This window comes from Malaya genurostris, chromosome 2 (genome assembly GCF_030247185.1).
Source record: "Malaya genurostris strain Urasoe2022 chromosome 2, Malgen_1.1, whole genome shotgun sequence".
Taxonomy (NCBI): Eukaryota; Metazoa; Arthropoda; class Insecta; order Diptera; family Culicidae; genus Malaya; species Malaya genurostris.
The window spans coordinates 19,119,262-19,143,339 of record NC_080571.1 but is presented as its reverse complement, the minus strand read 5'-3'; the positions used below and the strand labels follow the sequence as shown (position 1 = coordinate 19,143,339).

Sequence of the window (24,078 nt, the reverse complement as noted above, 5' to 3'; positions counted from 1 at the left end):
CAATTGTAGAGTTGTAATACTATGTTTACACCTGCCGAAATTGACATGTTTTAACAAAATTGTCTACGTCGCAGAAATTGAGCACTTGTGTTGCATTTTCATTTTTTAAGGAGTGTATCGAAAATAAGCTATCCACATACATTCGTGTTGTACGCATGTATTTGTGATGGTTTTTTATGCGTTTGGCTGTCAGCTTTCGTTTGTTTACTTGTTTGTGCGGTTGAAATTCTGCGGTTTCAAAATGTTGCGTATTGAAAAGGAAGTGAAAATTCAGGTTTTGGCCACATGGCTAAGTGAGAAGGGTATTACTATGCGAAAATTGGCGAAGCGGTTTGGAATTCATCATCCCAGTGTTAAAACCATCATTAATAAGTTTGGGGAACACTATTCTTTGGATGAGCTAGCAGGAAGAGGCAGAAAACCCAGTTCGTCCAACCCGAAACTGGACCAGAAAGTGGTATCTCTAAACATGAAGAACAAACCAATGTCGTGATTTGGTCAAAAAAGCAGGAAAGAGTGTCGGAATGATCCAGCGTATCAAGAGGCGAAATCACCTGAAGACCTACAAGAAGCAGAAAACTCGAAACAAAGTTTAGAACAGAAGAACCGAGCAGCAACAAGGGCCCGAAAATTGTATTCGCGTCTTTTGCAGTGCAGACTTATGTAAAGGAGGACTCAAAAACCCTTCCAGGTCCAGAATACTTTACTGTCGTCGTTGGGGAGGATGTGAACGATGCGGACAGGTCGATTTAAGTGGAGAAATTCGGTCGAAAGGTACTGGTATGGCAAGCAATATATTCCTGTGGTTTGAAGTTAACAATTTTTTACACTATCGGAACTATAAATGCAGAAATCTATCGATCTGAGTGTCTCCGGAAGAGATTGCTGTCTTTATATAAGAAGCATAGTACACCTCCACTGTTTTGGCCGGATTTAGCGTCGGCTCACTATGCCAAAACCACTCTTAATTGGCTTGCGGTATAAATTTTGTTGAGAAAAATATCAATCCACCAAATTGCCGTCAGCTTCGACCCATCGACCGTTACTGGGCCATCATGAAGAGGGTCTTCTAGAAGACTGGTAAGGCAGTTGGGAACATGCAGGAGTTCAAAAAAATTTGGGCCCAAGCGTCCAAAAAATGCGATGCAACACTTGTCCGGAACTTGATGAAGAGCGTTCGATCAAAAGTTCGAAAATTCGTGAAAGAATAACTTAAATTTCATCCGGTTTTCATTATACTCAAGTTTAACCTCGTACAATAAAGGATCAATTCTTAGTTTGAATAAAATATCGTTTTAATGTGGAACACATTTTTGTTTTCTATATAGGGGTGCAAACTAGAAACTCAAGAAAAATACATGTAGAAATGTGGTCAGGTTTTGAACAATTACAGCTCAGTCAATTTTGTATCAATTATTAATATTATGTCACCATTTGATTGGAAATATTTCTACGTATTGATTTGAATGTTCATAGCCATGTATTTTTATTAGTATATCATTGAAATGTTGATTAATAGCTAGCAGTATCCTATTTTGCATGCAAAAAATCTCCGGCATACCGGATTTCCCTGCCATAGTCGACGGTTTTGAAGGAGTAAGCGATATATCAAAGGGAAAGCAGCGCTCTGATTGGTCAATCGATGCAAAAGCGAAGCTGTTGGAAGCACGCGAAGCTATAAATATAAGCAAAATTATAGCTAACGTTTCAGTCCTACACGTAGCTTGCTAGAGGTAGGTTGTTGCTAGACAGCAAGAAAAAAGTACGGGTGTGTAATGTCAGAGACTTAACTGGATGTCGTGAATACGAATAAAACTGACACGATTTCTTTACACTTTCAAATTCGAATTGATAGTTGATCGATTGTGTGAATTGCGAAACTTTCCTCCTTTTCACTACTAAAACTTTCAACGATTTTTAACGTCGATTATCTCATTTCGGATTTGCATATGTCATTGAAAGAAATTATCAAGGTCAGTACACGAATCATTTCTGCCTTTTAGAAAAATCAAATTGTGGTATTCTCTACGATATTTAGCACAGTTCCGGAACATTTATCACGAACGATTTTCGCACAGCGAAAAGTGCGCGAAGCACACGGAGAACCCTTCGATCATAAAATTGCGATATCGCAGTTTTTGATTTTTGCGATAGTTGATTTAACTAATTTCTTTTTGATTCAACCAATATGGTTTTTGATTTGCATATTTTCAAGTAGTTGAAAAATATGTTGTTTTGAATGCTGTCAAATGCCGGAGACAGTTGAAAGCAAAACAATAATCGCAATGCAAAATCAACAACTTTTTTAGTTGAAATCTTTTCGCGTCGCTTCAAAATGTCAATGAAAACAACATCGATGAATAAAAAGTTTGGTGAAATTGTGTCCATTCGATTTGAGAAATTTATGATTCCATAACAAGTGTTTATCTAACAGCGGTGTTGTGATAAAGTTAACCTTGTTTAAGATGAAAAAGATTTGGTGACAAATTAGAAAATGTTAATGAATGATCATCTCGTAATCTTTCAGGTATGCGCAAAAATTTTATGCTTCAAATTCGATCATTGATTTACTTCCAGCAGGCTGTTTTACTTCCAGCTGTTTGATACCGATGATGATGTTCATGCATTAGCAATAAAACGCTTTTTGACATGAATTTAATTTATAAAAGTAACAGGAGCGAAAGGTTTCAAACACACAGAACGCGCTGCGATTGAATGGCGCGTTTGAATTGCCGTCGCAAAATTCTAATTCCCAGCGGTTGATGCACCCAAGTTCATATAAATTGACTAAAATTATCAGTGCATAACTTTAGTTCAACCGTTTGACTTGAAGATCAGATCAGTTCTGATTTCGTAATGATAATTTATTCCTTGGTTAAGATCACTTGAAATCAGCAGTGATCGGTGGTTTTACCATCCCTAATGAAATTACATGTCAATATAAAATACTGTTTATATTTTAACAACGATATTTATTTCATGAATCTCAACATTCCGAATTTATTTCAAATAGAAAATAACGTGTATCAGTAAGTATATTTTGATTATTTTCGCAAATCAATAACATTGTTAGAGTTGATTCAACTATTCGCAATGTCTAAAACAAATAAAACCGATGTATTTTTCAACTAACAGAATTTTGTTTAAATAACAACACCAGTTATTTCAACTAAAATATTTGTTGAAATTGAAAGGTATGTGTCCTCACTAATTGACAGCATTTTTTTTTTTAACCCTCGTTTCTGCTAATCGAAAAACAAAAATGACAGTTTAGTTAAAGCAACAATCGATTAGTTGTACCAAATTTTAACCAATCGAATTCAGAAAATCAACTAATATTCTGGTTGAAATGGGATCGCGGGTGGTTCCGTGGCAAATCATTTTTTATTTTCACTTAACCGGCTGATTTCTACCTTCGATTTGCAAAGAAGTAATCTTAGTAGTTCTTTAGATAACATTTAGAGCCATTAGAACGGCTGATTTTATATAATGTCCACTTTTTGTTTCTTTTCTTTCTCTCCAATGCAAAGCACCAGCAGCTGATGCAATCATTCTCGCTTGAATTGAAACTAGCTTTGCGTACAAACCGATACATCCGTTCGCAGTGCCAATGATGCAAAACTGGTTGCGTCTTCTCGCATTGACGACCGGAAGGTAAATGAGAACTACGACCTGAGCGTTTGAGGTTTTTAACCAGGTTGAATGCGTCTTCTCGCCCCGACGTCTGCTTTCATCCAACGCACAAGAAGAAATGATCGATTTTCGACCACGGTTCTCCTTTTACAAGGTTCAGTTGAAGATATGTGCCTGACTACCACAAAATCGTCGTCATTGCGCGAAAAACCCTAGCAAAAGTAAAGAGTTTTCCGCGTTGTTTTAAAATTTTCAGAAAACTTAATTTTTGAGTTTTTTGTGGTTATCTCACACTGTTCAAAATATTATCCTAAATTCCTGATCATATTTTTGATAAAATAGTGAAAGAATTATGTTGTTGCCATTAACACAAGCCGAGATATTCACGATTAAGTTCTACCCATTCTTCCATATGGCTAATTTTGAAAAGGCGCCCCGTAGTAAAGTAAGTCGTATTCACGACAAAACAAATACAAATCATGACAAATATAGTCAATATTTTACCACACATCTGGAGTACATTGGATAGGTTGGCGATCATCGGTACCACGTTTATTTGAAGCTAGTCCATCTGGTTTAGCAATCTTTCGGTACAATGAGCCTTCTTCAGGAAGTTGAAAGTGAAAATACGAATCTACTCCCCAAGCCCATTCTGAAAAAAAACCCATAAAATTATACTCAACAGTATGGAAAAAGGCATTGTCACTTATCCCAAGTAACAATTCGAATGCCTTATCGACGACACGACCAGACACTCCGAAGAAAAATCGGAATAAAAAGTGTTCGTGAGCGATTTACCGCCAGTTACCATAAATATAGCGACCCCGTGAAAATAACAAATACTATCTATTCGTGCAACACTGTTTGAGTTGCTATGAACTATAGTTATAAACAAACAGTTTTCTCTTATTTACCGAATTCCGGAGAGAAAAAACTATAGGTTATAGGCGTACCCATCTTCCAGTACCACAGTACAATTTTCTAGTTACGAATGTGATTTGATTACGGGTAGCTACGAATGTGAATTGATTAGCCTTCCTCTCCGTGACTGCGATGATATTGTTTCAGTTCTATGAAAAGAAAGATACAACTTTAATCAAAGTTTAGCATAAATGACTCAAAACTCTTTGAAAGAATAAATTTTATACCTGCCAGCGGGCCAGCTGTACTCAGTGTTTTCGTTTTAGATGAGAATCTCTTGTTTTTGTTTACATTCCTCAAGTTTAGTAACCAAGGCAACTGGTAACTGTTTTTCAAAATCCATAATTTACCAACTTGTGTTGCCAATTTCAACATTTTTCAGACGATTTCGAGTCCTAAAGGACTTTTATGATCTATGAAAAATCTATGAAAATCCTTCCTAGAAGTTGCTTAGTCAAACTAATTGGCAGTTTCTAGGCACTGAACAAGTGAAATAATAATGTCGTTTTCGCTTGATGCCCAACCTAACCCAGTTTCCTAACCACAACTGCTGCCAAACCGTTAATTTGAAGCCAGTTTCGAACCTAGTTTCAACGTTATTGTTAACTGAAATTCGAGTCAGTGTTGAGCCTGATTCTTATATCGGGTTTTGCTAACTCCCCTGTTGCTAAGTGCGAGTTAAGTGAAAAGTGTTTGTTTGATGAAACTACCCTGGGTCAGTATCAGTTTGCTCAAGCAAAAACGACATATTATCTATTGATTTTTTTTCATCAAAGTTGCCAGTTATCTGGAAAGGTTTTCAAAGTACACTGTCATAGTGACAGTGTACCGCATATTGCAAAATGTGTCCTTGAAAATTTGCGGTAGAATTATAATTTGAGTTTAGCTCCACCAAACTTTCCGTGTTTTTTTGAGTCGCATAGGAACTGAGCAAATTTTTAGCTCGTTCGGTGAAACCATATTTTCGCACCCAAGTTTTAAAGTTTGTATGGGATTTAGTTTGGGCAAACTTTCATCCTGTCGAAAGAGAAGAGGGGTGGAGTTTTCCTGTATCATAAGGCTATTCCGACGACACGACCTGCCACTCGTCTATTAAAACTGTATCGCAAATCTGACTACCCCTCAGTAACTCGAAATGTCAAAACAAAATATCTTGAAAATTTGTTAAAACTGGCAACTCGATTTGATAAATTATTGATTTCGAATAACAGAAACCTTGGATACTGTTGTTCAAAGGCATGTTTGTGTAGATAAACAAAACTAACTCCGAGTCGATATACCAGTCGCGCATTTTACCACTGTACCTAAGAACAAGAATCGGCCCTTAAAAGTTAATTGAAGCGCTATGTTTTTGCGATACTGATAAGTTATATTATTTTATTTGCACCACCAGTAATTGTATTCACCGAAAATTTGATAGCATAGCAGTTACCAATCAACTACACCAGCATCTCACACCATCACGATTAGAAAAATTCAATAATGAATTGAAACTATTGCATAGTTTTCGTAAAATATTCTAATTATGCAATTAAGAATTTCTTCTAAGTAGATCGTATCATCAGCATTACTATTTATTAACGCCATTGAGACAAACTTTTGTTTTATGACTTTTGCTAACCATAGAATAGTTTTAGTATGACATCTGGATAATTCTTGGAAAATTCTCTTGAGAAGACTTCAAACGCATCTCCAATAAAGATCTTCATGGATAACAATCAAGCTTTTTAGCACGATTTAGCAGATATATAACATAAATAAATACATTTTTTTGTTACTGATTCAATGTATAAAGGATCTTTGAAAATAGCTTAAATTTAATAATGATGTTTCAAATCGACATCACAGAACGCAGGAATTTCATTATCGTTCTTTTTCCATTGATTTAAACTTCTGTAAGGGTTCTTCTAGTGTTACGAAATAATGTTTTTGGTGTTAATTGAATACATAATAGACAAAATAAACATCCTGCTCCACGTTTTTTTCGAGTTCTAGAAACAGTAATTTTACTTGATTATTAGGAAATACACATGATTGTAAATTCAGTTTCCTCTTGTGTTGCAACCGATTTTGAAATACATAACTGCACACAAGAGAATATATCGCTTTATTTCGATCCTTTTTTTCTTGCATTTTCGTGGCTACTGACAATGGAACGGGATACTTTTCCTATTTGTTTGTTTATTTCTACAATTGCGGTTCCTTGACAAATAACGCATAGCAACGAGAACAGTGTTGCCTAAAAAGATTAATTTTATCATTATCAAGGGGTCGCTATATTTGTGGTAACTGACGGAAAATCACTCACAGGCACTTTCTACTCCGATTTTTCTTTGGAGTGCCTGGTCGTGTCGTCGGCTATTCCTTCTTACAAGGGCTCAGGGTTAATTAGGGCGAATGGTATCCTTGTAAAATGCAGGTAACCTACGGAAGTGCACACATTGTTTGTAATTTCTGTAAACAGCTTTGCAACAGAATTTGATACACGATTCCATATTGTGTCGCTCGAAGCGCCTCTACAGGATGATTGCTACTTGAACGCATAGAAAACTGGATATGATATCTGTGACGGAATCATTCTGGATCAAGTTTTGTTGTCCAAAACAATACAAATGCAGGTAATGACTCGATTCACCCGATCAGTTTTTGTATATTGTTTAGATAGAGATCTGAGAAGTCTGACAATGTAACATCATTAGATTAGATTAAAATGGTGGCGGTGTGTGTGTGTGTGAGCTCTTATCTGTTGGTAAACAGTTGCTCCTGACCTGGAAAGCCTACTCAGAACTCATTCCATTCCGTGTGTGTAGGCCGTTGAAAATACAAACGCTACGCTTCCAAACCGACAGTCAGACAGAAACAGCACACGACTCGATCGCATGTATACAGTAGTTATTATCTGGGATGGCTGCTTCACTGATTTTACTTGTATAATAATAAACGATCGTAAATAAACCGTGACAGGAGAAGCCACTTCGCTAATAGATCAATAATAGGTAAATAGTTTGTCTTGGTTCGTTATTGCCTTGTGTTGTTCGCTATGCTTCTCCCCGACTCCAACATCATCATCATCATCATCATCATCGTTATCGGTGGAGGAGAATCCTTGACAACAGCAAAGTCACTGCGCCGAGTCATTGACTGTGTGGTTGGATTGTTGGGAGTTTCCCAACAGGGTAAACGAAATTTAAAAAAAAATACACAACACGCACAAAAACACAGTTGCCGTAGCCAAGCAGGGACAGCGGTTCGTCAGGACCCTCAGGCCAATAACCTTTGTCTATTTTGGCCCCCATTCGAAAAGAAGAGAAGAAAAAAAACCCAGACACGGCGGAACACATCGGCACATCGCCGTGGACTGCGAGAAAACAATTTACTTGAAAAACTATTTTTGCATCGCACGATGGCACGCATCACGACGACGCAAGGCATGTGCCAAAAAAGTGGGCCCTTTTTCTCTCGCACGTCGCGCCTCTATCCTGCATATTGTGCAGACCGATCAGCGAAGACGCTTCACAGCCTCCACGGGAGTGAAAAATGCCACCTCCCTCCCCACTCCGACCCCAACCTACCAAACTCTTTCATCCCATCGCAATTCGCAGACCGTCGTCACACCGCCCATCACAAGCTCGGTGCATATTTGCAATGACGATGCAGCACAGTGGTCGCCATCTTACAGTAAAAATAAATCAAAATAGGAACACATTCCACCAGCGGTTTGCATTCTGATGTACCGCATTTCGTTTCGAACGAGATGTTTACTCATTTCAGCACTAAACAGTAGTCACTCGCGAAACCTAACCTAAAAATTCATTTCCTAAAACCATCAGGATCAAAGTAAGCGAGCATACCTTTGAGCAGATTCTTGTCGTGCAACCACGTGAGCGGGGTCAGTTCTTCGTCCCCGTTGATCACGGTTCCGTTGGTCGCCAGGACGGTCGTGGTCCCGTTCCGCAGCGGATGATGGTGATGCTGATGATGATGACTACTGCTGTGGCTATGATGACTGATTATGTGACTGTTGCTGGCGTGATTGCCATGGCCGTTGCTATTACTGCTGTTGCTGGTACTGGTGTTGTTGTTGTTGTTATTGCTGGTAATGATCACGTTATTGTTCAGAATGTCGTGTTCATCCATCTGCTCAGTGGCGAGTAGGACAATGTTGCCAACACCGTTCATACCGTCGGTAGCGGCTGCAAAAGGGAAAATAAGAAAGCAGTGTATTAGCTTTTGTGGGTGATTTTTTTGAAAAGTTTAGTAAGAATTCAAGATGTTTATTTGATGTAGGGCTATTGTACCAATAGCCACATTGTTTCGCCGATTACTCGACTTTCAATCAACGAATTATGATAAAATTGGATACAATATCTTTGCTTCGGCTGTGAGACGCAATTCCGCAGGAAAAATAGTTCGAAAATTGTGCAATACTGCTGTTATAGCGATGCGAAAACTCGAAGCAAAAGCACATGTTTTCATCCTAATGTCAATAGGTGTAAAGTGTGAGAACTATTTCTACTCTCAGCGAAAGTCCAATGAAGTCCTAAAAATAATATCTAGAATTTTTCGTAATGATATCAAAACTTGTTTGACGTTTGATGTTATCACAAAACTGCGCCTACGGGTTTAGAAAACCTCGGCAGATCTACGGATCCGTAGTAGAAATCAAAACTGCCGTTTTACGCAGAATTGTCCAATATACAGGGTTGTTACGAGAAAGGGTGTAGCCGGATTTGCATATAGAAACTGCCCCCAAACAGAAACAAATTTTTTATCATCTGTTTGAAAGGGTTTGTATTGGACATGATTGTCCCAAAATTTTAACCCTTTAACTGCCATATTTATGGAGGTAGGGTGGTTCTTCAGATTTTCATTTTATTTAAATTTTTCACAAACCTCTTTAGCAAAAAAATCTGAAATATTCCAGGAATTATGGGAAACCTTTCTGATCTTTTAATAATTTTTCAGAATGTATTTCATGTGAAAAAAACCTGTTTTAATCCACCTAGTGGTGCAATGATGCCTATCTCATGTATAATATTGTGGTATTCTATTCAAAATTTTTCGCTTCGATTTTTGAATGAAACCAAGGAATTGCATGTGCATTAACTTCGGCTGAAAAGTTCGTATCGTTCAATAGAAACACACATTTTTTTGCCAAAATTCGTTTTTATTATTCAACATAATTGCCATCAGAGGCGATACAGCGATTATAGCGATCTTCCAACTTTTCGATACCATTTTTGTAGTACGATTTGTCCTTTGCCTCAAAATAGGCCTCAGTTTCAGCGATTACCTCTTCATTGCTTCTAAATTTTTTACCAGCGAGCATTCTCTTGAGGTCTGAGAACAGGAAAAAGTCACTGGGGGCCAAATCTGGAGAATACGGTGGATGAGGGAGCAATTCGAAGCCCAATTCGTTCAATTTCATCATGGGTTTTATCGACTTGTGACACGGTGCATTGTTTTAATGAAACGAAACTTTTTCCTTCTTAAAATGAGGCCGTTTTTTTAAAAATTTCGTCCTTCAAACGCTCTAATAACGCTATATAATAGTCACTGTTGATGGTTTTTCCCTTTTCAAGGTAGTCGATGAAAATTATACCATGCGAATCCCAAAATACAGACGCCATAACCTTACCGGCCGATTGTTGAGTCTTTCCACGCTTTGGGTTCGGTTCATCGCGTGCAGTCCACTCAGCTGACTGTCGATTGGACTCCGGAGTGAAGTGATGGAGCCATGTTTCGTCCATTGTTATATACCGACGAAAAAAATCGGTTTTATTTCGATATAACAGCTCCAAACACTGCTCAGAATCATCAATTCGTTGTTGTTTTTGATCGATTGTGAGCTCATGCGGCACCCATTTTGCACAAAGCTTTCTCATATCCAAATATTCGTGAATAATATGTCCAACACGTTCCTTTGATATCTTTAGGGTGTCAGCTATCTCGATCAACTTCACTTTACGGTCATTGAAAATCATTTTGTGGATTTTTTTCACGTTTTCATCGGTAACAGCCTCTTTTGGACGTCCACTGCGTTCATCGTCTTCGGTGCTCATATGACCAGTACGAAATTTTGCAAACCACTTACGAATTGTTGCTTTGCCCGGTGCAGAGTCTGGATAACACTCATCCAGCCATTTTTTGGTATCGGCGGCACTTTTTTTCATCAAAAAGTAGTGTTTCATCAACAAACGAAATTCCTTTTTTTCCATTTTTTTCACAATAACAAAAGTAGCTTAGCTCAAAATGCAATATCTCACAAACTAATAATCAGACAGCTGTCAAATTGATACACGTATCTTTTGAAGGTTGGTACTAACTGAAAATGGTATGGATTTAATTCTAGTGGCGCCCTCTCATAGAAACGATACGAACTTTTCAGCCGATCTGTTAGTATAACATGGAGAATGAAACAGTTCTCTGATCGGTTAAGCCATCCATTAGAAAACGAAGTGAGTTCACTATTATATGCACTTCCGGCACCGGAGCCCGAGAACCGGTATAATCGAAGTCGGTTCGTACGGTCACCAACTAACATGACGTACAAACTCTACTAGTTTTTATTCAAATTTTGAAGATTTTATACAATTTTGCTATCGCACTCTGATGACGATTTAAATGTTTGTTGTATCCGAAAATATGCAGTTATTTTTGGTAGGACCATACGACCTTTCATTCCAGCCTAAGATTGGGAATAAGGGTTTTGAGCCCAGTTTACAACATTTTTTACGGTTTTGTTCCACCAGTTTAAGTGACGGTGTACAATATTCAACACACTTTACCCTATAACCGGAAGTCGGTTCCGGATGAAATTCAGGAATTCTGTAGGGAACCTTCATTTGAATCTAAGTTTGTCAAAATAGGTTCAGCCATCTCCGAGAAAACCTAGTGAGATTATTTGACACACACACACGCGCAGACTTTGCTCAGCTCGATGAACTGAGTCGAATGGTATATGACACTTGGCCAATTTTTACTAGTCGGTTTTTCCAGTGATTGCATAACCTTTCTATATGAGAAAGGCAAAAAATGTTCAAAATTTTCGAAATTTTTGTATTCGCGCTTTCAATTTTTGTACCACTCTAGATTTTATATTTGAAAAATTCTGAAAAAAATAAGAAAGGCTCCCATAATTGCTAGAATATTTTTTGCTAGTGGGTTTTGAAAAATTTAAATAAAATAAAAACAGAAGAACCACCCTGGTTAAAGGTTTAAAATATTGGGAATATCATCTCCAATACAAACCCTTTCAAACAGCTTATACCAATTTTGTTTCTGTTTGGGGGCAGTTTTTATATGCACACCCGGTTACACCCTTTCATAATCAAAACACGCGAAATCCGCGCAAAGATGAAAACTAATACGCGCAAGGTTCGAGCGAAGCATTACACTACTATTCTTGTGCAGGTGATAACATTCCGCAGAACTTGAAAATCCACTTGATATAATTGAAAAACCGACAGAGGTTTGTCATATAAACACAATAAATAAGTCCGCATACAGTACGTCAATTTGAGAAACCCCATGAAAAAGACTTCCTTTTAATTCTTCATCTTTTTCGATGTCCTTAGTTTTTTTATACTCTCTGATGTACGGAAAATGTTAAAGTAAAAATAAAATTGCTTACAAATTACAAATTTTGGAAGAAGGTAAACTGATTTCAGCGACGACCTTTTTTTTTTTGCTTCAACAAGCTTTTCCTCCTCGGTAAGAAGAATTTTAAGGTAGACCACATCAGGATGATCTGAATTACTCTTTTTTTTATCAGGATGATCTGATTTTCTCTCTCTTAAATTATTTTCCGCCTCCTGATTAGCTTTTGCTTTCTGAGACAGCACCTTCTCCTGATGTCGGATTTTACTCTGAATGTCTTTCTTTTCCTCCTCATCTTTTATTCTTTTATTCGGAACAGGGAACAGGGAGCCCTCTGAAGTTAGTTTCTGTCAAACTTGTTTTCCAGCAGGCATGAAACTTCCTCATCTTTTGCATCAACAAATTACAATTATCCAAATGATACATTTCCTTAAATCTAGTGCTGCTATAGTCACTAAATCTAATGAGACAATAACACGAGGAACGATTTCTTGATAACATTCCGTGATAAATGAAAGTCTTGATAACATTTCGTGATAAATTAAAGTCGAAAGAATTGAAACATTTGTTAAATATGCGGCACATGCTAGTAATGGACTCGTTATATCTATAATTAGTTCTAACATAGGGAATCCGAAGACAAAAATTGGATCGAAGATTTCGACGTCGAATGTCTAATTGTAACAATTGCAATAGCTCGGAGCAATCGATTCGCGACTGAAGTAGACCTACCATAAAACTAGCTTTACAATCAGTTTGCAGCGATCATGATAACTCGGTAATTCAAAGGCTGTCTCAATGAAAGACGTCGGAAAGCGAATCGAACAAATTTGCGTTGAATAACTTCAATGCGTTGGATATCGTTTTGGTCATGAGGTGACCAGCGAACTAAAGCGCAATATAGAGCTTAGAAACAATGTACATCAGAGTATTTTTTAGTAACGCGAAAAATAAATTCTAATAGTTTAGAGGCTTTGAAGATAGTAAACTCATTGTGCTCCTTGATATGAGACATGGAATCCAAAAGAACACTCAGGTTCTTAACACACGATGCGCATTCGAAAACGGTGAGGTTTGTGAAATATTATAGTCGAACTTGAATACAGATTTTTTGCGACTAAAAGAGATGACGGAACATTTAGTAGCATTTAAAACCATTTTGTTGATGTTACGCCAATTAGTTAAATTATCCAACTGTTCTTGTAGGAACTTTGAATCTGCTGCAGATCTGATTATATGGAATATTTTTAACGATAGTTTCATAAACTTGAACGAAAAATTTAGATCGTTGAGATACAATACAAATATAAACGGTCCAAGGTAACTTCTTTGAGGAACTTCAGAGGTAACAGCAAGTGGTGAGGTTGTATAGTCTCCTATTGTCACTATCACTTCACGACCAGTTAGGTATGATCGAAGAGGGATCGTTATGTGACGATTGATTTAGTCGAACGCAGCAGAGAAATCGGTGTACACTGAGGTCTTTATTCACGCGGTTTTTTTTATCCGTTTTTTTTTTACTCGGATGTCCCAATTTACGCTGTTTTTTTACGCGGATTTCCGAAGTAACGCGGTTTTTTAACGCAAATTTCCGAAGTTACGCGTTTTTTTACGCGAATCGTATACCCCGCGTAAAAAGAGACCTCAGTGAGTATAGAATCTACTTGTAGTCGTAACTTGTAAAGAACGTATGATGAAGGAAGTGTAGGTTACTAAATTTGTGAAAGTTGAACGCTTTGGCATGACTTCATGCTGAGTCTCAGATATGTAGTCACAGCAACTATGTGTTATAAAATCCACAACTATAATTCCAAACAACTTCGATACAGCGCACAAAGCAGCAATTCCACGGTAGTTGAATACTTTTGTAAACTGAAAACACATAGGATTTCTTCCATATTCCAAGAATTGTAGAAAATGTTGGATAGTGGAGCGACCACCCCTGGTTGCTACTCCGTTACTGATCGGGATAAGCTGAAATTGTACAGGAAGTTTCTAAATAATCCGACCTGGGACTAGTAAATCATCCTTGAATGTACAACTTCTGGTAACCCCAGAATTCATTGATCAATACCGGCGCCGGCCAGGTCCGAACGTAGATTGTCTAAGGAATGGGAAGGGATGTTAGTCCAACACTTGTTGTTACTCGAGGCCGTATATACTACTGCGCAATCCATAAGTGTCACGGGAGAAGGATATTTGTTTGTATAAATTAGTCAGTATTCGCGCGCGGGAAGTCCCGGGAAGTCTTGATTCAAGTCTTAATCGTGAAAACTGAAGGAAAATTTGAAATACTATCGCGTAACGTAACGTAAAAACTTCCCTATTTTTCTAAATGGAATTACCTGCTACGAAATAAACGAGTGAATAGGATTTAGACAAAATAGTTGATTCATTGTAGTGACATATTTTAACAAATTTTATAAAATCATTTTAAATCACCGAACATATTTCACGAGCAATTGTTTATTTCCTTTATTATTTTAATTATTATTTTAATTATTTATTAAAATTATTAATTGGTTATCTAGGCAGCCGGCTACCGAGAAAAAAAATATTTATTTATCAAACAAACAAGTTTTTTTTTTCAATATACCGATACATGATATCTCTGTTACTTTGTAATATTAACGGATTTGCACAATAGTTATCATTCAATTTATAATTTTGAAAGACATGCAATAACATGGAAGAAGAAAACATACGAAAAAAAAATTTCTCCGGAACTAGCCGGAAATTGATAATTGGTTGAATGAAGACATAATTTAGTAAAATTGTTGCAATTGTCGCCATTTACGACATGGAAACAGGAAGCCAGTGAATCTATTCTTGGCTCATTTATTTTATGGATTCCACACGGCATCTAGGCTGGTACTGTCCGGAGAAAGATAAAACGTACACGGAACCACCGAAATTAGCTCTGCGCCTAATTCGTATTACTGTTTTTGAATTAGTTGATTTTAACAACCAAATTTCCAAAATAACTATAAAATTAGTTAAAATTGAGAATTTACTTTGCTGAAAAAAAGTCTTATTTTTAGAGAATGTGTTTAGTTGGCGAATATCCTGGACACAAACCAGCAATATTTCAATCCAACACGAAATTTTCATTAACAACTAATTTTGTTATTAAAATCAAAAAATTTGTTTCTATTTATCTATCACCGTCATTACTGAACCACAGCACAAAGAAAACAAAAATGAAATTGGTTTTATTAACAAGTTTATTAGTCAAAAACTCATGAGAAGTGTCAAAGCAAAACAATCCATTAAAAAGCTAAAAAGGACCGTCTTGTTGAAACTACTTGCAAATGGTTTAGATGTTTTTCGCATGTGTTACGATAAATCCATATACAAATTTCTAAACCGATATGTAAAAATGACGTAAACTCTTAGTGGAAAGTGTATTTATACAGAATTTGTGCGCATTTAAAGCGATTGTGCGTAATAATGTTTTTACGTGGAACAGTGAAGTGAGTTTCGAATGTTGCACTCTAATTGTACACGTCAAATGACGTTTTTTTGTATCTTCTAACATTCCGGGCTACGCCGTCCGGTGTACTACTTGTATTCGGTTTTTGTTTTCCGAGTGCTCAAAGTTTTCAGTGAGTGAGTCGATTTCGCGAAATCGAATCAAGAAAACAGCGATTTAGAACAAAAATTTTCAAAACGAAGTTTATGTTTCGTTTATACATCGTATTTATACCTGCCAATATAGAAAAGACAACCGCGACTGAAAAATTCTTTTCGGCAGTAGTGTGCCATCTAGTGACTAGTAGTCATTACGGCGTTAACGTTTTTTCGGTGACAGTGCGCCATATAGCTGCAGATTGCAGAAGCCATTTCAACCATTTATGTAGGTTGAAAACAACATTTTATTTCTCTAATTCAACTAAAAAATTAGTGGAATGGAAAAGAAGTGTGCCTTAGCTAATAAATAACAGCACGTTTAATTGGTGAATTCAACTAAAAAATAGCCATTTCAACCAATATATTATATTATTATTAAGGGAACTAGAATTAAAAAATCTAGATTAGCAAAAGTAAGATTTTTTTAGTTGTCTCAAAAAATAACTAACTAAAATCAGGAAATCAACTAATTTTTTCGTCAAAATGCTGATTTCGGTCTTTCCGTGTACTATCAATCTCCTAGTGGACCCCAGCCCCTGCAAAAAAATGTTGGATAGTGGAACCAACAAACTATTAGAACAATTTCTTATCATCACGGATGGAATCCCGTCGGGTTCAGCACTAGATAAACGTTTTAATTTTTTTTTTCGTTTCTTTTCTTGCCCAACTCGAGATCGGAGAACATAAAATCAATGTTTTGTCCACTGAAGAAACTATTTGCTAGGGCTGCCTCCTCGTAAATTTTTGTTTTATCAAGGTGAAAATTCATCGATTCGGTTAACTCGACCAATTGATGAAACTTTCGCCCATCTTTAATTTATTGGGGTTCATAAAACTGAACTTATCTTTTGAACAAATGATTCACAAATGTGAAACAATGTTTTTCGAAATTCGCGCGAAATCTGCACCATCGTATCAATATCTGAGTAATAGACTGGCGAATCTTATGGAGTCAAACGAACCGTCGAATTCCCATGCTAAAACATAAGAATTTGACGGTTCGTTGGTTCCCTAAGTCTGTATTTTGTACCAAATTTGGTGACAGATTAAATACAATAAATTCTTGTCAGTAAAAAATGTGTAGCAACACCACTCATGTCAGGCCCTCGCTACCGAGAGTGACTCCATATTGAATAATAATACACTCTTAGCTACCATTTGACAACTGAACTCGGTGTTCAATTTTCTCCACACTATCCTGCTGGATGTAATAAAACTCCCATCGAAGAAACCATTCGCAGTGTGGATGGTTGAAAATCCCTTACCAATCATTCTATCAAGCACGATATAATAACGCCTAGATGCACATCGTACAATGAACCAGAACTAATATGAAACCGCTACCAAAGCCTTCGAACTTACTTATATAACTCTCTCCGAGGTGTCCTTGCTGCAGCACCACTAGCTTGGATGCCTCTGGGGGCGGTGGTGTTGGCGCCACCACCGTCGCAGCCATCGGGCCGTTGCTATGAGCGGTTGCCATGCCGGGACTGATGAGGGTACTGGCCGTGTTTGGCGCAGAATGTAGCTGATGGTGACTGTGGTGGAATTGTTGTTGCCCCAGGTGATGACTATTACTATGATTACTGGCGCAAATGTTCGTACTATTGTTCACAGATGCTGCGGTGGAGATGACGGCGGCGGCAGTCGCAACCGGTCCGTATCCATGGACCGACGAGGTAGCGCTGCTGCCGCCACCGTCTGCGATTACCGCGTGACCATTGTGACTGCCGCTGAGGTTGATTGTGTAGGTATGACTACTGATGGTGCTGCTGATGCTGTTGCTGCTATTGTTGCTACTGCCACTGCCACTGATGACGATGTTGTTGTGGTTTTTAAAACTAGTGTTGTTGTTGATAATGATACCGTGACTGTTGGCAGCACTGATTGCACTACCGTGACCGGTACTGTTGATCTGATTGGTGTGGTTGCCAGTAGCAATGATGTGATGTGTCTGCTGGTGGCCCAAATGTTGCTGCAGGATAAGCTGGTTGGCTTCCAGCGGACTGGATAAAAGCACCATACTGGAGCCGGCAGACGTCGTCGCGTCTAACTGTCCCGAACACGGACTGGGGACTGGTGAGGATGTTTCTACTGTAACGTGCCCACCGATTATTGATCCTCCTCCACCGCCACCGCCGCCACCATCAGCATCGTCTTGTTGGGTAGGATGCCGCTTTGGGGACATTCTGTAACGAGTGAGAGAAGAAAGTGTTAGTAGGAAACGGAACGTAATGTAAAACAGGATTCGAGACAAGACAAACACCGAAAAAACAACGCTTTCAAGTAATTAAACGCACTGCTTTTAGCACCGCTTTGTCCCTGCCTGTCTGCCTACCAAATGGGGAAGGTTTTCTTTTTTTTTTTCGGATGACCACTGAAACTGCGGAAAACCAAATCGATTTAATAATAGCAAGAATCCTCTACCATTTATTCAATCGCTACCCTCTGACACATATGCGAACGTTCCGTTCTTGACTGTAGTTGTGACTTGGCTTGGCACTTGCTCGGTTAGATTTGTTTATATTCCAAACGCTATTATATTTCGTTCCGTTTCTCCCACACTCCCACGCCCACATTTACACAATACAATGCTCGGAATGGTTTCAAGAGTCTCCTGGAAAGTTATCGGCAGTTTGGGGGGAGATACGGGCCGGATATTATAGGCCACAGTGCTGTAGGTCATAAACAATTAAGGCCTTCCGTTGACATAAGCTGTTGTCCTGGCGACGGTCGCAACGATAAACAAAAAAAAAAGAAAAGAAAAATAAACCACAACGCCTGCCTGTCGACTAGACAATGTGCCGTGGTAACGGGGTTGGGGAAAAAAAAGGACGCTCTTTTCACTCATCACACTCCACTTGACCTTGACCTTCTTATTGCCGTATAGAAAGACGAAAACTGCCACTGCAGTTTGTTTTGTTGTCGTTGTGAAGGCTTTCCGTTGCCTGGGACCCTCATCTAAGCAGGCTTCTAAATGGCACTCTCTTCTGCCTACAAGAGGCGGTTATTCATTTGAACATGTTTATACGTTGGCAACAACCCCAGTGCGAAAGTACCCGAAACAAAAAAAAATCAAAGCCGTTTTTGGAAAATGCTTGCTAAACCGGTTCACGTTCGAGTAATATGTACATAGACGACGTCTCACATATTACTCATTTCTCCTTTGTTGATTCGGTGAGCGATTTTTTTTTTGCACCATAAACTAACGTTTTGCATGTGTTAGTTGGTAATATAAATACCATACTTTCTCACCGGTTTGGTTGTAAATCATTTCATCACAAACGATCGAACCAATCACCTATCAAGTGTTTAGCGCGTTCAAAAAAACGAACGGCTTTTGGGTGAAACCGATCAACATTGATCAGCGCTGAGAAATGTGTGCTTCAATCGTGGGCTTTCGACACGCCCCCATCGTGTAAATTCTGCCTGAATTTTCAGTTCAGTCGGCATCCTACTTCCCAGTAAGTGAAGAAAAACTTTACCTCCAGCTATCCAGATATCTTTTTTTTTTATTGCTTCCAATATAAATCATTTTCTGTATCAGATGAGCTTACGGCGGCGAGCCGAAACAAAAAAAAATGGAGCACAACCAATAGCAACGAACGTAACCGCGTGACCTCCACGCGATTGGCCCTCCCCGAGTTGGAAACCCCGAGAGAAAGGCACGCTCCGGTTTCGACCAAACTGGTTGGCAGTTTCATTTTTTTTATTGTTTTTATTATTAGGTAATGGGGAGCTCCTGTGGCAAAGCAAAGCAACAACGAAAAAAAAAAATACACACAAAAAAGGTACTCGACCTCATCGGCAAAAGTGGAAATGTGAAATGACTTCTTGCAAAAAAAAAACAGCAAAAAACGGTGGTTTTCCAGAATATGTGTGCGACGGACGAAGTGACACTGATGTACAATTATTGAACGGTTGTCACTGATGATTTTTGGTTCGCAGAATTGGTCTTAGTAGGATTGCGATCTGTAATAATGGAATAGATTCAGCAGGATGATAACCGAAATGTCGTGAAACATCTGCTTCTCTATGCTCGACAGCGATGCCAAATAAAAATTTACTCGAGCAAAAAAAAACAGCGCCGTCATTTTAAAAACCTATAATTTTTGACGCAAGTCGGCGAAAAACTCGATTTTCAAATGTCTGCAACATAATATGTCTGCAGAACTTTATAAGAAATCTGTAGATTTGCAGACTTGGCAATAAAAAATATTAAACTACCGTGCAAAAGAAAACACATGTGTTTTCATATGCAGAGTAGTGTAATTGGTAAAACAATTTTTCCGGTTAGGAGTTAGTTACGGCGGTAACATTCCCTGCGGTAACATTTTCGTGACTTTCATTACATCATTGTGTTCATATGTCAATTTTCCAATCTGTTTTCCCCGTTAGATACTGATCATATTAAAACTAGCTCAAGACGGCTCTACGTCTTAACAAAGATTAAAAAAGTACGGATGTGTAATGTCAGAGACATAACTGGATGTCGTGAACACGAATAAAACTGACAGGATTTCTATACACTTTCGAATTCGAGTTGATAGTTGATCGATTGTGTGAATTGCAAAACTTTCCCCCTTTTCACTACTAAAATTTTCAACGATTTTTGACGTCGATTATCTCATTTCGGATTTGCATATTTCATTGAAAGAAACTATCAAGGTGCAGTACAGGAATCATTTCTGCCTTTTAGAAGGAACAAATTGTGGAATTCTCTACGATATTTAGCACAGTTCGGAACATTTTTCTCGAACGATTTTCGCACAGCGAAAAGTGCACGAAGCAAATCAAATTATTTTGGATTTTCACTAAACTGATGATTTCTACCTTTGATTTGCAAAGAAGTAATCTTAAAAGTTCTTTAGATAACATTTAGAGCCATTAGAACGGCTGATTTTATATAATGTTGTCCACTTTTCGTTTCTTTTTTTTCTCCAATGCAATCGTTCTTGCTTGAATTGAAACTAGCTTTGCGTATAAACCGACACATCCGCTCGCAGTGCCAAATGATGCGAAACTGGTTTAATGCGTCTTCTCGCCTTGACGACCGGAAGACCAATGAAAACTACGACCTGAGCGTTTGAGGTTTTTAACTACGCAGAAGGTGTGCTCTCCGATGCCGCTGTTTGAATGCGTCTTCTCGCCCCGACGTCTGCTTTCATCCAACGCACAAGAAGAAATGATCGATTTGTTCTGCCCATTCTTCCATATGGCTAATTTTGAAAAGTCGTATTCACGACAAAAACAAATCATTAAACTTGAAAGTCCCGGAAGAATGTAGAAAAGAAGCAAAGCATGACTAGTACTACGATCCTACTGATACTAAAAATCTTCCAGGTCGGGGCTCGAACATACGACAACTGGCTTGTAAGATCAGCACCGTATGCATTAAACCGCGAACCCGCGCAAAAATACAAAACGATTCGCAAAATGTATCCTTCGATTTTAGCTCTCCATACACAGATTCAACTGTATATGGAGAACCAAAAACCCGGATACGTAGCTGTGTCAATGCGGGACAGTTATAAATCAGATGATAAGAAGTTACATTTCACACAAATCAAACGAAGTAGATAGTAGCCGTATGAAGAGTAGCCACGTGAAAGTTGAGTTTGCAATGTTCAGTCAGGTGTTACGATGCGTTACACGCGTTACTTTTTTCTTAAGTTATAGGCGTTACGAATCGTTACATGCGTTGTTTTTTCGTAAGTTATAGGCGTTGCGATGCGTTACACGCGTTATTTTTTAAGTTACAGGCGTTACATGCGTTACTTTTTTCTTAAGTTATAGGCGTTACGAAGCGTTACATGCGTTACTTTCCCTAATGTTATAGACGTTACGAAGCGTTACATGCGTTACTTTTCTGTAAGTTACAGGCATTCAACCGGCTGTTCGGCCATCCATGGAAGTATACCATCAATGTTAACTTCCCTCTCTGAGCAGCCTAGATAGCCGTGTAGTGTCGGTAGCGGTTTCCCAACTGCTAAGAATAACGCTACGGTCCACCTGTACCGGTGGTATAAGTCCACCAAACAGGTAAGCCGTGTGGCATCCGGCGGAATTATTTTTTACCAAGAATTGATCCACTGGTTTCCTATTCCATGTCGTAAAAGGCCACAAAAATAGGAACTCCTAAGTCAAGGTGTATTTCCGTGCCGATGGCTGAATGGCTGCTGGAGGTTAAACATTGCAGTCGTGAACGGAATATCTTGGGTTTTTCCCTTACTGGATACACGCAATGCTTAGCAATCAACTTCTTTGATCATCGATTCGGCAGGCCAGAGATTAGAAAGCTGAGTGTCTGTGGGTGTCCTCAAGGTGGTGTACTATCCCCACTTTTATGGAACCTAGTCGCTGATGGTTTGTTAAGGAAACTTTATAACCTTGGATTTCCGACTTATGGTTTTGCCGACGATTATCATATATTGATGACCGGTATAAGCATTAACACTCTCTTTGATTTAATGCAGCAAGCCCTGCGATCTGTTGAACAATGGTGTTGTCAGGTTTGGATTATCTGTAAATCCGGGCAAAACATCAATGGTGCTTTTCACTCATCGTAGGATAATTACAGGAGCTCGTCCGTTGCAGTTCTTTGGTTCAGGGGTCACTGTGGTCGATCAAGTTAAATACGTCGGGGTTATTCTTGACTCAAAACTGAATTGGTCTGCTCACATTGATTTCAGGATTAAAAGAGCTTGCATGGCTTTCGGCCAATGCAGACGAGCTTTTGGAAAATCATGGGGACTCAAACCCAGATATATTCATTGGATCTACACAACTATCGTTAGACCAATTTTAGCATATGGATGTCTTGTATGGTGGCAGAAAGGAGAAGTCGCGACAGTTCAGTCAAAGCTAAATCATCTCCAAAGGATGGTCCTAATGGCGATAACAGGAGCATTCACGACAACTCCTACTGCTGCTCTAGAGGCGCTACTGTGCATTAACCCACTACATGTGTTCCTAAAACAAGAAGCATTATCTTGTGCATACCGTCTTAGGGTTGCAGGGCTTTGGAACAGTAACCCATTAGAATATGCTACCAGTCACACTCGCTTGTGGTCTCAAATGGTTCCGTGGGATGAGTATTTACTCGCTCCTAGTGACCTAACTCTCACATGCAGTTTTCCTTTTAAAACATTCAATGTGAGCTATCCTCTTCGTGATTAATGATTGTCTGGTTGTCTGGAACGACAACTTGATGAACACATAGTTTGTTATACGGACGGTTCTCTGTTGAATGGTCGTGCTGGTGCTGGTATCTACTGTCGTGAAATAGGCTGGAGCAGTCTCATTCACTTGGTAGATACTGTACTGTGTTCCAAGCAGAAATCTACGCAATTCTGTGTGGAGTACAATCGGCACTTCAGCAGAGGATCTGTGGTAAACGTATTTATTTTTGTTCCGACAGTCAGGCAGCCTTAAAAGCACTCAGTTCGAATGACTCACGGTCGAATCTAGTGATCGCATGTCGAACTCAAATTGAAGACCTCAGCATTTCAAATGCTGTTTACTTCTTATGGGTACCCGGCCATTCTGGTATTACTGGAAATGAATGGGCTGATGAGTTGGCTAGAGCTGGTGCAACGAATGATTTCGTTGGTCCTGAACCAGCTTTACCACTTTCAACTAGTTGGATAAAGCACAAGATACGTTCTTGGGCTGCATCCAAACATGCCAGCTACTGGCGCAACTTGCAAACTTGCGCTCAGACAAAGCATTTCTACCAGATTTAGATCTGAAAATGTCAAAGTGTCTACTGCATTTCTCCAAGTATCATTGAAGTGTTCTGGTCAGAGCTCTGACTGGACATTGCAAACTCAATTATCACATGGCTACTATTCAACGTGCTGATTTGTGTGAATGTGATTTGTGTGAATGCGATTATGGTACTTCATATCATCTGATATGTAACTGTCCCGCATTGACGCAGCTACGTATCCGGGTTTTTGGTTCTCCATACATGATTGAGTCTGTGTATGCGGAGCTAAAATTGAAGGATATTCTCTCGTTTCTCACCCAATGTGGTAAGGAGCTATAGTCAGAAGGGTTCATCGTTCTTCCTGGAGTGAATGAATCCCTTCTGTATTAACCTTAAATAGGGTTTGGCAGATTGTTTGGCATCCTCTGGGGGGTACCGAATTTACTTCCGCTCGTACATACTGCGAGTCGTTTTGCATTCTTCCGGGAGTGCAGAATGGTGTCGCTTTTGTAAGATCTCTAAATCCTCTCGGGGGTTGGAGGTTTTATTAACAGCAGACTGTTCGGGACCTCGTAGAGGTTCAG

General features: G+C 38.8%; 1 protein-coding gene across 6 annotated transcripts in view; it reads right to left on the bottom strand.

The window, feature by feature from the left end:
• The window catches only part of LOC131432527 (uncharacterized), a 178,569-nt gene that overhangs the window by 6,738 nt on the left and 147,753 nt on the right, over positions 1–24,078 (bottom strand). For all 6 annotated transcript variants that reach the window (XM_058598857.1, XM_058598858.1, XM_058598856.1 and 3 more), the window contains 2 exons: positions 17,146–17,972; positions 8,406–8,747 (listed from right to left, as the gene is read on the bottom strand). In XM_058598857.1, coding sequence (XP_058454840.1) covers positions 8,406–8,747; positions 17,146–17,971 — 1,168 coding nt within the window. In that variant the 5' untranslated portion in view covers position 17,972. The remainder of the gene's footprint in view (positions 1–8,405; positions 8,748–17,145; positions 17,973–24,078) is intronic.